Consider the following 14,248-nt stretch of genomic DNA (forward strand, 5'->3'; position numbering starts at 1 on the left):
TTTTGCATTTATTTGAATATGTACTATACCAAAGCAATTGTCAAAATGGCCTTCCTTTTCTCAATTTTTCAATAACTCCAACTAATGGTAAATAGGCAATAGCAGCATTTTAATTAAATGCATACTAATTACACTAGCATGATGCATGTCTGCTACGGAGTCCAGAGTAATAGAGATTATTACAAAAGGTAATCGATCATCATTGTAAATAATTCAAATGGTAACATTCCAAGTAGAGGAAACCAATAACCAATATGCTACTACCACAGGGTAATTTTTGAGGGAATTTTTTTTGTAACTAAACGACCACAAAGCTAGAAAATGTACACATGCCAGTAATGTTTTCATAAAAAATTAATTATACTTTCAATATATTTACATGTTGAAATATATTTACAATCTTGAGCTCTTAACTCATTTTTATTCCATCTTTGCTCTCTTTGAAGCATGTACAAAGAGGACATTTTAAAATCCCCCACTTCTTTGTACTCATAAACTTTATTTCCATAGCTTCTTAGTCGTAGTGCCTGACCCTGTCTGGATTGGTGAAGGCCAAATCTAGACCTGGAGGTTATGGAAACCCAAGATGTAGAGATGTTACCAAAGCTCCTGCAGAGTAAGACTTCAGTTTCAGGGACTCTAGAAACTCAGCTTTTTGAGCTACAAGGTACGAGCTCACGCACTGAGTCCAGTTCTCTGTTCTTCGTTAATGAGGAGACTGAGATCTGCCCAACTCATGAGTTTATTAGTGACTGTTTAGGACTTTGATGTGGTTCAGGTGACTCCTTTCTGAAGGTTTTTTCCATGACTTACAAACTGAAGCATTGTTACATAGAGTGTTAGTCATCTATCTCAACAAGTATGACTTTCACCTGTTTGGGGTAAAAGATTTTCCAAATGACAGATCTTATCATCAACAACCTTTGACCTCTGGGAATCCTCTACTTCATACTGTTCCCCATTTTATCCACACATTCAGCAGTCTCAGAGATGGTAACCTACTGAAGACGAGCACTCTTCATTTTAAGTAGGTCCTTGACATTCTATGGTGAGTTCCAAAAAGTGAGCTTTGGGAACTGCTTAGCTGCAGACTTTTAAGAAGTCTTTTATATTAAAGTTTAAAAGGAAATCTTAGGTTTTCACACCCTAATGATCTACAAATTACAAACAAGCCTCTGAAAAAATGTTTTCTGCCTGTACCACCTTCTTTGATTGCTCTGTACTCTTTTTTCTTACCATACACTGAACTTCCTTTGGGTTTTGATTGCCTTTCACTGAATTTTAAATCCTGGATGTTGAAAATATTGAATAAGAAAATCAGTATAGGATTATAAATGTTATTTACATATAGCCAGGTCTTTCCTACCTTTTTTTTTCCTCTCCCATGTAGACACAACCTTTATATTGCATGTCAGGAAAATAGATTACCAGTGTTTTCAGAATTATTGTATTATGAATCAAATATCCTAATATACATACACACTCACACACACACACACACACACACACATAAGTAATCAATATTCCAAAAAGAAAGTGTATACAGGGGCCCTTTGCTTCATCATCCCCATTCTACCTGAGATTATAGGTTTTCTATAAACCCATGATTAATATTTAGAAGATAAAAATAAAACCATTTCACATTCTACTTACTAATGTATGTTTTAATAGAACAAAATTTTGACAGTTTCTTTGAAAAGAAAGTATGAATAACTAAATTCAGTGTGCTTCCTTTTGGAGATAGTTAGTACTCTTATAACAAAAATGTGATTCCCTGCACAGCCCAAGCAGTCCTTGTTCAATGGTATTGTTCAGGGATGTCTCAGCGTCTTCATATTGACTGTCCACTTCTTTCTTGTTTGCCTGGTTTAATAAAGGTGCACATTGCCTGCTTTGATTCAGAAACTGTCAACACAATTGGAAAACTCATCAGATTCAGCAAGAGCAGAACAGTCTGCTACGTGCCCCAACTGAGCCTTATGTTGATTGTAGGCTGCTAAAAATTGCGGTGTCAATGACAGGCAACCAGTACGATCTATTTAGAATAACCAGCCAAGTTTTAGATAATAAATTCTGACAGAATCTAATTCCTTCTACCTCTGCATGGAAATTATTACTGTAGTCATTTTCATATTTTTTCACTTTAATTTTCTTCTTGCATTTTTAAATAAGGGTTTAACCTTGTATAACTCTTCTCCAAAGGATGACAGCCTACAACTATCATAAACCAAACTGTTACCAAACTCTCTCTAGTTAATTATCACCCCTTCATATCCTAAAACAACAAACCTCAATTAGTCTTTTAGACAAAGCACCCCATATGCTTCTGGCTCCTTGTCAGTTCTTGACTAAGGAATCAGAAAATACCTATAAAACAAAGCTGCTCACAAAAAAACATGTTTATGAAGATAAAGGTTAATATAGGTTTTCTCAAGCTGCTGTAAAATACAGCTTTCCTAGATCACATATATGACCATTGAAGCTCTGGGGTTTTTTTGGGAGGGGCGGTGGGGGGACTTTGACTTGACAAGGCATTGTGCTAGATTGCTGGGAACATATGGGAGAAAGAAACAGTTGCTGCTCTTGAGGGGCCACTCACCCAGCTGAAAGAGTACAAGTGTTTTGTCGTGGCCAGAGCAAAGGCCTGGATGAAGCCAGAGGTGAGGACTGAGAGCCGGGCTCATGGCGAGCCACTGCAGATTTTCAGATGTGGGAGGAATGGGATCACAGTTCCCCATCATGATTGCTTCAGGTGCCCTGTGGGATATGATTGAAGAAGGGAAAGGAAAACAAGTAGACTAGTTAGGAGACTGTTATCAAAATGGGAAATAAATTATTTGGAGGGAGGGATAATTTTAAATGGAGCAGATTTAAAATATATGAAGGTGGTAGAATCAGCACAACTTCAGTTACTTTTGAGCATCAGAGAAGAGAGAAACCCAAATGGCTTCTTGATCTCTGCCTTGAGTCACTGGAAGAAGAGTGGTACCCTTTGCAAAGGACAGGAATCCCAAATGAAGAATGGGGTAAGTTTTGAACAAAACAAACAAAAAAAAAATTTAAGGCATCTGCATGACAACCTCATGAAGTTCTATGTCCTGTAGGTGATAAATCTAAAAACCTGCAGAGAAGGCTGAGCATAAGGTGAGAGTGCAGCCCGGCGTGTACAAGAGGGTAAACGAGGCTCAGGATCTAATTATGGTGGAATAAGTCACAGATCTGGCTTGAGACTCAGGACAGATGTTCCCAACCATTACCATGATCCAGGCACTATCAAGATGATAATATCTGTCCGTTTTTCAGGGAATTATTAGCTATGCAATACTGACCCAACCTATTTATCAGTTTGAGCTTTGACTTTCTTACCTATAAAATATGCATAACCATACTCACATAATAAGGTAATTTGATACATAAACAAAGTGAGCTACGTTAAACACCTAGGCCAGAGCTTGGCACATAATAAGCTCTCAAAGTTACATATGTGACTTGAATCTGAAACCTGAAAGCTCACAGGGAATTGAACTCATCATCACTCCAACCCCAAAATTGTTTCCTCTCTTGTGGCCTCTGTCTTTACTGGTTGGCCAACTTAAAAACCTGTCCTGCCACATCTAACAGGATAGGGTTAATCCTATCCTGTGTTTCTGCCAAATCGGTCCACTTCTTGTATACCACAGCCGCTATCTCCACTAAGGCCGTCCTGCTCTCTCCTTCCTGACCTCCCGCTCCCTCCAACGTACTCTCCACAGTGAAGCCAGAGTGAGCTTCCCAAAGGCAAATGTAATGTCATTTACTTGCTAAAACCCTTTCCCTTTGCAAAAAGTCATTTGTAGCATACAAAATCATTCAAGGTCCCGAGAAATATGATTTTTATTTAACCTTCCAGCCTCAAATCTCACCATCCTTCTCTCTGAAGACTCTATTCTAGCTGCACAAATCTACTTTTGTTCCCTGATCAGGTCACATCTCCTCTCTTCACCCTGTCCAATTGACCCTCCTACCTTGTACATTTTCTGTAAGATGCAGCTCACCTCCTCTGAGAAGCCTTCCCAAGGCAGGGTTAGGCACTCCTTCTAGATACTCTCATAACTCCCTGTTCTACCTGGCGTTTACCGTATTTAAACTCCCTTGGCTTCTTCACTAAATTATATGTTTCCCAAAGACAGATATTTCTTGCCCATTTGTTATCTCTTATACATACTATGCTCAACAGTACATGTTAAATGGTTAATATATATCTCTTTGGATGAATAAATTTAAAAATCAATTTGAAAGATGTTTTCTATTAACCATTTTGTGGATATCACTTAAATCTCTTCTTTTGGCTCCCTCGAAGCCAGACTTCTTAGGGGTATGATCTTGGACAAGTTAAATCACTCTGTGTTTACATTCCTTCTCTGTAAAATTGGGATAACAAGGGTATCTACCTCATAGGGTTATTATAAGGATTAAAAGAGTTGATACATGTAAATCATTTAGAACTGGTACCTGGAAGTATCCAAGAGCTCTCAGAAATTGTTAGCTGTTATTGTCACTGTTGTTATTGTTGTTGCTATTATTCTACAAGGACCCTTCATGTGTGACACCTGACATGGTATAGGGCTCAACAAATTTTACAAGGTCACGTGTTAAAGAATTGAGGAAATGTAAAAGTCGGAGGTCGACAAGAAGAAAAGGCCACTGTCCCCACAGAAAAAGCATGCTAGGACCAGAAACACTGCTGAATTCATTATGGGTAAAGGTTCCAGACAAGAGACCACACTGTCTTGTCATTCTCTCCTTTTAGAGGACAATTATGAGAGCCCTTTTGCCAAAAGAGAATATGAACAACTCACTTCGCACCAAGTGGTCTGCTTTGGGTGTTAATTATTTGCAAGAATTGTCTAGGAAAGTCAGCTAAGGACCATGAAGGCACTGGGAAAGAGGAACCCCTCTCAACAGGAGGAAGACGCCACTAGGCGTACAGAAAGCTGAGTTTGAGTCCAGTGCTTCTCTCCTGGAGAATAGCAAGCCCCAGTCCCACAGGCTCATTGTCCAAGCAAGCCAAAGACAGAGATCATTTTGGAGAATGCTGCTGGATGCACCAAGTTTTGACTAATACTTCCTTCAGAGGGGACTTCAAATGCTGCCATGCTCATTCTTTGAATCCATCTTGGGTAGCTTAAAACTTGAGGTTTTCTAAGAATCTGCTGCTCTATCAAAACAAATTGAAAAATTTCTTAATAACTTTGATTTTGTTCAATAATACTTATTAATGGGTCAGGCACCATATTAAATGATGAGAATATAAAATCTACAGACACAATTCCTGCTTTCAAGCAGAAAAGCAGATGAAGAGTTACAATACAATGTAATAGATGCAATAATAGAAATGTGTACAAGACTCAGAAGCATTCAGAAATGACTCTGTTCAGTCTGAGATACCATTTTGCAAACTGTGAAGTTAATAGGTGTTTGACTTACCCAGAATATAAAATTTAAGATCCAAATAAAAACAAGTCCAATTACTAGGTGCTATGACAAAAGGTAACATGAAAATCACTCCTACAGTCACGTTAATTGATAAAAAATTGGAAAGGAAGTTTTATTATGAGAACTGAAATATGTTTCTGGAGAATGGTCAGAGGAAAACTTTAGAAGTTAATGGAAGTTAATTGAAATGGTAGCTCTGCCATCCATGCTGTGTAAATTTAGGCAACTTTCCTAACCTTTCCAAGTCCAATTTTTTTCCCTTAAGAACAAGGACAATGAAGGGATACGTGGGTGGCTTAGTCAGTTAAGCATCCAACTCTTAATCTCAGCTCAGTCTTGATCTTAGGTCGTGAGTTCAAGTCCCATGTTGGGCTCTACACAAATAATAATAAAAAAGAATAGGGATAATAACTATCATATTGAGTTACTTTAAGCATTCAGTGAAAAAAAAAAGTGCGAATCACCTAGAACATGATAGATACTCAATAAAAGAAGCTAATATTTTTTTTCTCAAAACATAACTTCACTTGTCATCTGTTTTATTCTATGCACTTATAAGTAGGTAACTGTGGTAATTCAACGAGAGAGCTCTCCTGGGGTAGGATTTTGCAGTCTTTTTATATGGAATTCTATCCTATTTTTCTTAGTTGCTTTCCAAAACAGTACTTCTGATGTTATACAAGCATTTCACATGCATCCTGTTTTACTAAAATGTGTTGGAAAAGGTCTTATAAGATGCAAAACTAGTTAATAGCAAAAATAATCAGAGAACAGATAAGAAAAAATCCTGTTCAATAATGAGATGAAATGAATACAAAAATGCTAGTATCGTGACAGGTTAGAGTGTTCTGGTCACAAAGACACTGATGGGATTATGAGAAATTCCCTATAACAAAAAAGCTAACACTTAGCAGTTAAGAGGTTCTTGCAGGCATATTATTGCTCCTTTTTGCAGACTGCCTCTAGCATAAATTATGGATATTTCAGAGTCCTGTCAAAAAGTGTCCATTGAAAGAGAAATTCAGATATGTTTTTATAAACCACTGAAAGTGTGTAGCTGATGCTACAATAAAAAGAGGTCTCCACTTAACAGTATCACCACTTGCGTTTTGTTATCTCTGTTGTTGATGGAGGGCAGGGATGAGGTTGGGCTGTGCCTATTTTTAACTATTGGTCTGTTCCTAGGCTCCCACCTCCTTTTCCTTTCTCCTAGGGATGACATAAGAATAGAAGTTCACATGATGGAGCCCCTGGGTGGCTCAGTTCAGCATCTGACTCTCAGTTTTGGCTCAAGTCATGATCTTGAGGTTGTGAGATTGAGCCCCATGTCGGGCTCCACCCTTAGCACAGAGTCTGCTTCAGATTCTCTCTCCCTGTCCCTCTGCTTCTATCCCTGCTCATGCTCTCACTCTCTCTTTCAAATAAATAAAATCTTTAAAAAATGGATAAAGGGTCACATGAATATTTTGAACACATCACAAAAAAATAAGTTCTATAAATTTAGAATCAATTATATTGCATTATTAGGAAATTCCCAGGTGGGCCACATATGAAATAGATAACTCTCCTGCTTATTTTATATGCGATTTCCTAACTACAAAAATAAATGATAGGTAGATAGATAGATAGATCCCATCTTATTGTCATTGTGTTGTAACTTTGGCTTCTTTTAGACAATCCTTTTCCTAGGGCTTCCCTGTCCTATATAGTAGCCACTGGCCACACGTGGCTATTTCAATTTAAATTTTAATGAAATAAAATGAACTGAAACACAAAATTCAGTTCCCTGGTTCTATTAGTCACATTTCAAGCACTCAACAGCCGCATGTGACTACCTGCTATCATGCTGGACAGAGAGAACAAAACATTCTACGCAGAGCCCTGGCCCCGAAGATACTCACGCTGAGTGATCCTGTTGCTGTGTGCCCTTAAACTAGCCACTGATAGCATTTGGAGGATTGAATGACCTTAGAAGTTCTGTGAGGACTTCATAATCATATCAGTGTCAGACTCAGGGAAAGCCAGAAGTAAGCAAAGAGAAACTAAGCAAGCAATAAAGAAGAAAGAAGGAACAAAAGCCACCAAAAGAATACACACTGACATTATTATAAGAGGATAAAAAATGGCTCAGGAGTTCATTGCTTCAGCAGAGGTACAATTTTACTTGACGCATTTGTCACATGTGGTTTGCACAAAAATGCATCAATCTTATGCTAACTTTCTGATGTCCTAATTGGGTTTTGAGATGTTCCAGCTAAATCGCACAGGAAATATTTCTCGAAATTGTGATGAAGCTTAACCTCCCTTCTGAATACTACATGTTTAAAAACATATTTTCCTCAAAGAGGTGTCAGCAGCTATTAACGTAGATACTTGCAACTTTTGTATTTATCTTTGTTTGGACTGCTTGTACCCACAAGTTTTCATGCTTACTGATATTTTGGCTTCTACTTCCTGTATAGAAAGGAATTCTAATGTAGCATATATTGTGTTATTTGTCCCAAAAAGTGAGAGACTAACTTGTGTATGTTTGCATTTAGGTCATTCTGTCCATTGAAGAAGGTTATAGACTTCCGGCTCCCATGGGCTGTCCAGCATCCCTACACCAGCTGATGCTCCATTGCTGGCAGAAGGAGAGAAATCACAGACCAAAATTTACTGACATTGTCAGCTTCCTTGACAAACTGATCCGCAATCCCAGTGCCCTTCACACGCTGGTGGAGGACATCCTTGTGTAAGATGCATAGTGTTGATTTTCCCCCCTCGACAATCATTTCTTTCAGGCTGTAGACAAGACTAACAGGTAGAGAGCAGAAAGTTTACCATGATAACTGTCTAGTTATACACCTTTTAGAATATTTTATACAAACCATATTCTATTTATCAGCTGTGAAAAAAAAAACATTTTTAAATGGATTTTTTTGTCTTCAGAAAACAGGTTCTCCTTTTGTCTTCTGCAAATCTAATTTTTCTGAGTTAAATTTTTTTGCGGGAGTCTTTGGTGTTTGTATGTCCTTTCTTTGTTGAATGGTCTTTCCTTACCTCCGTGAGTAGAATTTGTGTGTATCTGAAGCCTTTTTAATTTTCTTGTCCATTCTATGTTCTGTCTCTCTATTTGAAATGGCAGGCAAGACAGGGGCAATTTGTGAATCAGCCAGGAGTGAGGATGTTTCCCGCTGATAGGATCACACCCAGCTGTTGTTACTTTCCATTCCTAAACCCAGAAAGAGATAGATGACAAGACAAGAAAATGAAGGCACTCATATACCATTTTATAAAAGTTAGAGTTGAGAAGACCTACTCACTTCCCTCTAAAAAACAATTATAAGAAGGGGAGAGTAAAAGAAAAAAAAACACTATTACCCATTTCTGAAAAGATTACATTTAAAATATTATCAAATTGAGAGTATATGTCTTTATTTAGGACAAATCAGAAGAGAAATAACCAAAGCATTTTCAAAGCTCACTTTCCTAAGTCAGGGGACGGCCAACAGGATATACAGATGTTCAGCTTTAGGTTACAGGTTCAAGTCAGTGCAGGTTTTTTGTGATAATAAGGCCAAAGGCTCTTCAAGGACGACTTGAGCAGGCCTCAGTTCACTGCAGAGCACATAAGAGTTCACCTCTAAATCACTAATTGGCATCCTCAGTAAAGTGAAGCCAAGCATGAAATAGCTAGAGATTAAACTATTACTCTAGCCCATCTTCCCTAAAGCAGTCCAACAGAGGAAGCAGTAAAGGGCGGGAGTGAGGAGGGATGACTTAGGATTTTATCATAAAAGGGCACTCAGTGAGGGATTTTAAGCAAGCGAATGGCATGATCACATTTACATTCCTAAAAGATCACTCTAGAGCCAATTTAGACTGAGTGTGAAACAAGGAACAAGACTGGAAACAGAGTCGGTTATGTGTTTACAGAAACGCAAGCTACAGAAGATTAGGGCTGAACTCAGGAAATGGGAATAAGTTTGGGGGCAGGAGGTAAGAGGAGAGAAAAGAGTCAAGGATTCTGTCAAGTGACCTTCTTAAACGAGCTTTCTTAACTGTCCTTGGCCGGTAGTGTTACCACTAAAAGAGAGAAGAAGGAGGATATGGTTTTGGAATCAAAATGAGACCATTTCAAGTAAGCTGAATTGAAGATGCCTGTGGGCCATGGAGGTGGAGGTGTCCAATAAGCAGTTATACTTGTAGGTTGACCCTCAGATGAAAAGGTCTGGGCTGAAGATTTGAAGCTCATCAACATAGAGACTATAGCTGAAGATTCATGCATAGTTGAGTTGAGCCATGCAGACTGTGAGGTATGCAAATTAATAGAGGGAAAAAGTGTAACCCTCCTGAACACCAAGATTTAAGAAATAGCCGCAGGGAGAGTACCCAAAGGAGCCCGAGAAAGAAGAGCCGGACCAGTAATAACGAAAGCAAGGAAAGAGCAGTATCACAGAAGCCAAAAAAAATGGGGAGAGTTTCAAGGAGTTTAACGTCCAAGTCTTCACAAAGCTCCAGCACGATAAAAAGTTGAAGTGGGTCCACTGATTTTAGCATCTTAGTGGCCAGGTATTTATGGGCAGCCTTAGCAAGAGCATTTGAATAAAATCGTGTAAGACAGATTGCAGGGGAGCAGGAGTAAATATGAGGTCGGAGAGAAAAGCAATATAAAGTACTAAGTAACCTGTCTCTGAAGGGAAAGCAAAGTAGTTAGAGAAAATGTTTCTTGGGTTTTTTTGCGTAAGTTTTATTGAAGAGATGGGTGCGTGTTGACATTGAAGAGAATGAGCTAATGCAGTGAGTGATGCGTTAATGGAAAAGAACTTTGGTTATCTATAAAATGAACTCATTTAATCCGGGCCTCTCATTGTGGTATAGGGTTAACGGACCCCACAGCCAGTGCCCATCAACAGAGCTCTCTAACTGTTCTATGGCTGTAGAAGCAGGCAGGTAAGAGCCTTCTTTTTGAAGAAAAGCAGATAAAATAATTTCTTCCCTGCTTTTTCAAGATTATGAATGTTTATCATAGTTGGAAAATACCGATGAATGCATTAAGATGAGAAAATGCCAAAAAGTCAAAATGATCCCAAGGTAAAGTCAACATGAGGGCTTGTGTCCTAGGGCCAGAAGTTTATGGTTTCATGGGATGTGCAGTCATCCTGCAGACAGGTCAGCAATTGGCAAGTGAGATGGTGCCCCCATACACGGGCAGGAGTTGGGTACTTTGTATAAAGTTGGCAGTTTGATTCGCCTCTAAAGTCTAATATCTGGGAGACCAAATGGAAAGTTTCTATGATGGATTTGCTATCCTTGTTTCTGACAGAGATCTCTGTGCTAGTGTTTTCTGCCTTTAATACACTTTTCTTGGAGAAACAAAGGGAAACAGAGTTCTTACTGGTACCATTCCTGAACCATTATCACCATTCTTATCTTCATAGCAGCCTGAGCAGGTTACCCTTGTCCACCCCTTTGGCCTCCAATGCCATCCACCCACCCTGTCCCTGATCCCAGAGAACTGAGACCGTTTAAGGGGAAGAGACATGGTATGAAGGATAGCGATGTTAGCTGAAGAACGTGTGGCTTGTTTTATGCATATAAGACTGGCACTGTCCTTCCCCTGAATCCTACAGCCCAGTCATCTGTCTTAGTGTGATGTTGGATTAAGAAAACATGACAGAGTAGAATTTCTATCTCTCTGCCTATTTATCTCTCAAACAGGTAAAAGGGTATAAATGTATAATCCACAGCAACTCTGATTAAACTCACCTGTACTCTTATTAGACTCTCAAGTATCCCCAGACTGCCAGGCTTCTCTCACACTTCTATACTGACATAACTCTCTCATCCACTAGGTCCCCATGGTTTTTATTCCACTCTAATTGCTTTTTTTCTCAACAATTCACCTGAGAAGCTTTTATCCTTCCTCTTGACAGAATAGTAAGAGGTGAAGAAATTAAGGCAACCAAGGTGGGGGGGCGGGGATGATGAGAAAAGCTGTGCAACCCACAGCTCAATAATTTTATAATAGCATATCAGAGATCTTATAAATCTTGTGTCTGCAATTTTTCCTCTCAAAAGACGGGACACCCAATAGAAAAAGATACTGGTCAGAGAAAGCTTTCATTGGAATGGTCGTCCCAAATAATGCTGATATTCTTGTGCCTGGCACAGTCCCATGGAAATATTCAGAGCTCTGTACAGTTGCCAACACTCTTACCTTCTCTCCTACTTTCTTAAGTATGCGGATGTGTAAATGTACATGGCCATATTATGAGTATAATTTTAAATCCAGTTGATCCAAAAAAATAGTTTGCACAAGTGCCTCTTTAGTATATGTAGTCATCCTTTTGTCAATGCGAGTTTCAAACTAGCCTCACTTTTGAATAAAAGTGTTGAAGTGTATAACCTCCTTTTAAAGAAGTGTCTGTGGCTGTCACATGGTGCACAGCCCCTGGGAGAAAAGGCCCAGTTGAAGGCCAAAGCTATGTAGAGAATGGCCTCAGGAGCAGTGCCTGGCCATGACCTTTGACACACCTCTTGCTCCCTTTCCCCTGACCTTTATGATAAATGCTATGGCCACTCTCCACCCCAAGTCGAGCATCCTCCCATGGAGTCCAGAGTTACCTCTGAGATCCAGTGGTTTAATAGCATAAAGTAGACTGATGACATATTAATATGAGTGTTCCTTCACCCGGCCCAATCTTCCCTACCTCATCCACATTCTACCACACATTCATTCTCCAGCTTCTTCAACTCTCACCCCTGATTCCTCCATACGCCACAGCACTAAGGTTGAAGTCGGCTGGCCAGTGCCTTTTTGGACAGTGCTGCCATGTAATGAGAAGATAACATTTTTCTCCCGTCCCTGCTCTAGATCCCCAGCACTGACAAAATTTTTTTTACAGATTATGGGCTCTTTGATGACATCAGCTAAAACAGTGGCATCCAGGGATGGGCAGCAGTTGACTACTAGATGGACCGGTCCATGATAGAGTCATGTTATGCTCAGGCCAAGACACTGAGGAATATTCTCACTACCCACTGGGCCACAGTCAGGGATCTTAAAATACTTTAGCTTTTAAGAACTGGAGCCTCCACTTTCCTTAGTGCACATAAATCTATTATTGAACTTCCAAGTACTTGGCTACCAGTGATGTGTGAATCATGAATGTTGGGGAAAGTTCAAGCCAGTATCATAATTAAGAGCCTCTGCTTTAGAGATCCACAAGTAAAATATAAGAGTAAATGGTACCACCTCCTCTGTCCAATGCATACAGCACCTCTAATGCTGCCTTCTGAGGGCAATAACTTTCAACAATTGGATGTGAATTTTTCCATTCATTTTGAAAAGATCTTGCTCAAAGCTGTCTAGGCTATACATAATCAGCACTTGCCTGGTTGTTTATCTCTATATACCAAGTCATAGACAACTTGTCTTAATTTCTATAACTAGAACTTTTGATGATATTTTCCATGAGAAGTGAATGGCTAGCCAAAACCAGTGTTGTAATTGAGTGATTAGCAAAGCTCTGTGGAAGGAAGACAGAATGTTAAACATGAATCGGGAAGTGTGAAACTTCCACCTGTTATAAAATCTGAATTTAATTCACATGAACTGTTGGCACAAGCTAATGATAATACTGATGTTAAGACCAACACCAATACTGATCAAAATTCCAATATAGATCATCAATAACAACTATTACTGCCATTTGTTGAAGGCCTATTATGTGTCAGTTATTGTACTAGGCAGTTTTATATATAAGGTTATTTAATCCACTATTATTAGCTAACCCTATCCCTCAGGTAAGGAAAGAAAGACTCAAAGAGTAAAGCAGGTAATTAGTGGACTGGGCATTTAACAAGCTCCACCAACTGCAAAGCCCTTGTTCTTCCCAACATACAGTATACAGTCATGCAAAATGGCAAGATTCTTCCCAATACGGTACTGTTTTCAGAAATACGATTATAGGAAAGTACACTTTTTTACATTTCCACATAGATTTTCTGTGGACTAATCAGACTTCATATATGGGGTATATTAAAATCCCAAAAAGAATTTGTAGTGGGGCACAGCCTGTTATTTTATGTTCTACTAAGCAAATACAAGGATGTAGAGTATATGTCCTCATTCATGGGAATAAGTAGCAAACACATAGTCAATATATCCCCTCAACATCCTCCTATAATATTCAGCCACTTGAAGAACGTTACTTGAAAAAAAAGAAAGTAGTAACTACAACAAAATAGAGAAATGAGGAAAATATGGCAGCAACGCAGTTCGAGAATTACCTCCTCAGGCATTTTGTAGATTGAATTTTTCCAGTCTTGGCAAATATATGCTTTCCTTCTTTTCCTCGTTATGGCAGACATTACTAATCATCACAACACTCTTTCCCACTGAGCCCAGATGCTGCTATAGCCTCCTTTTTAAGACCATATTTTGACAACTACTGCCAATGAATTGTAGTTAGCATGTGATAAGAAATCCATTTCTGTTCCTATATTATTTTCTCACAAAAATTGCCTTTCCATGAGGTTCAGTGATCTGTCACTCTAGCTATAGGGACAATGTGCTGGGTACTCAGAATTATAGGAGATTTTTAAGCAGTATTATTCCTACTCCACGTCTATCCCTCCTAACGTTCAAACACAGCTACAATTTTAAAATTTTCATCCCCCCCAAAAAAAAATAAAATAAAATAAAATTTTCATCCCTTCCTACTTTCTGCTAGTTATCATCATTATGAGAATTAAATCATCGTATCGTATCAATTAAAAAAAAACT

At 38.8% G+C, this 14,248-nt stretch overlaps 1 protein-coding gene across 1 annotated transcript in view; it reads left to right on the forward strand.

Annotated features, from left to right (window-relative positions):
• Nucleotides 1–14,248, forward strand: part of EPHA6 (EPH receptor A6) — an 870,413-nt gene that overhangs the window by 846,579 nt on the left and 9,586 nt on the right. The window contains 2 exon segments of the mRNA XM_072721173.1: nt 8,016–8,209; nt 10,339–10,410. Coding sequence (XP_072577274.1) covers nt 8,016–8,209; nt 10,339–10,410 — 266 coding nt within the window.

The sequence above is a fragment of the Vulpes vulpes genome, chromosome 1 (assembly GCF_048418805.1).
Source record: "Vulpes vulpes isolate BD-2025 chromosome 1, VulVul3, whole genome shotgun sequence".
Lineage (NCBI taxonomy): Eukaryota > Metazoa > Chordata > Mammalia > Carnivora > Canidae > Vulpes > Vulpes vulpes.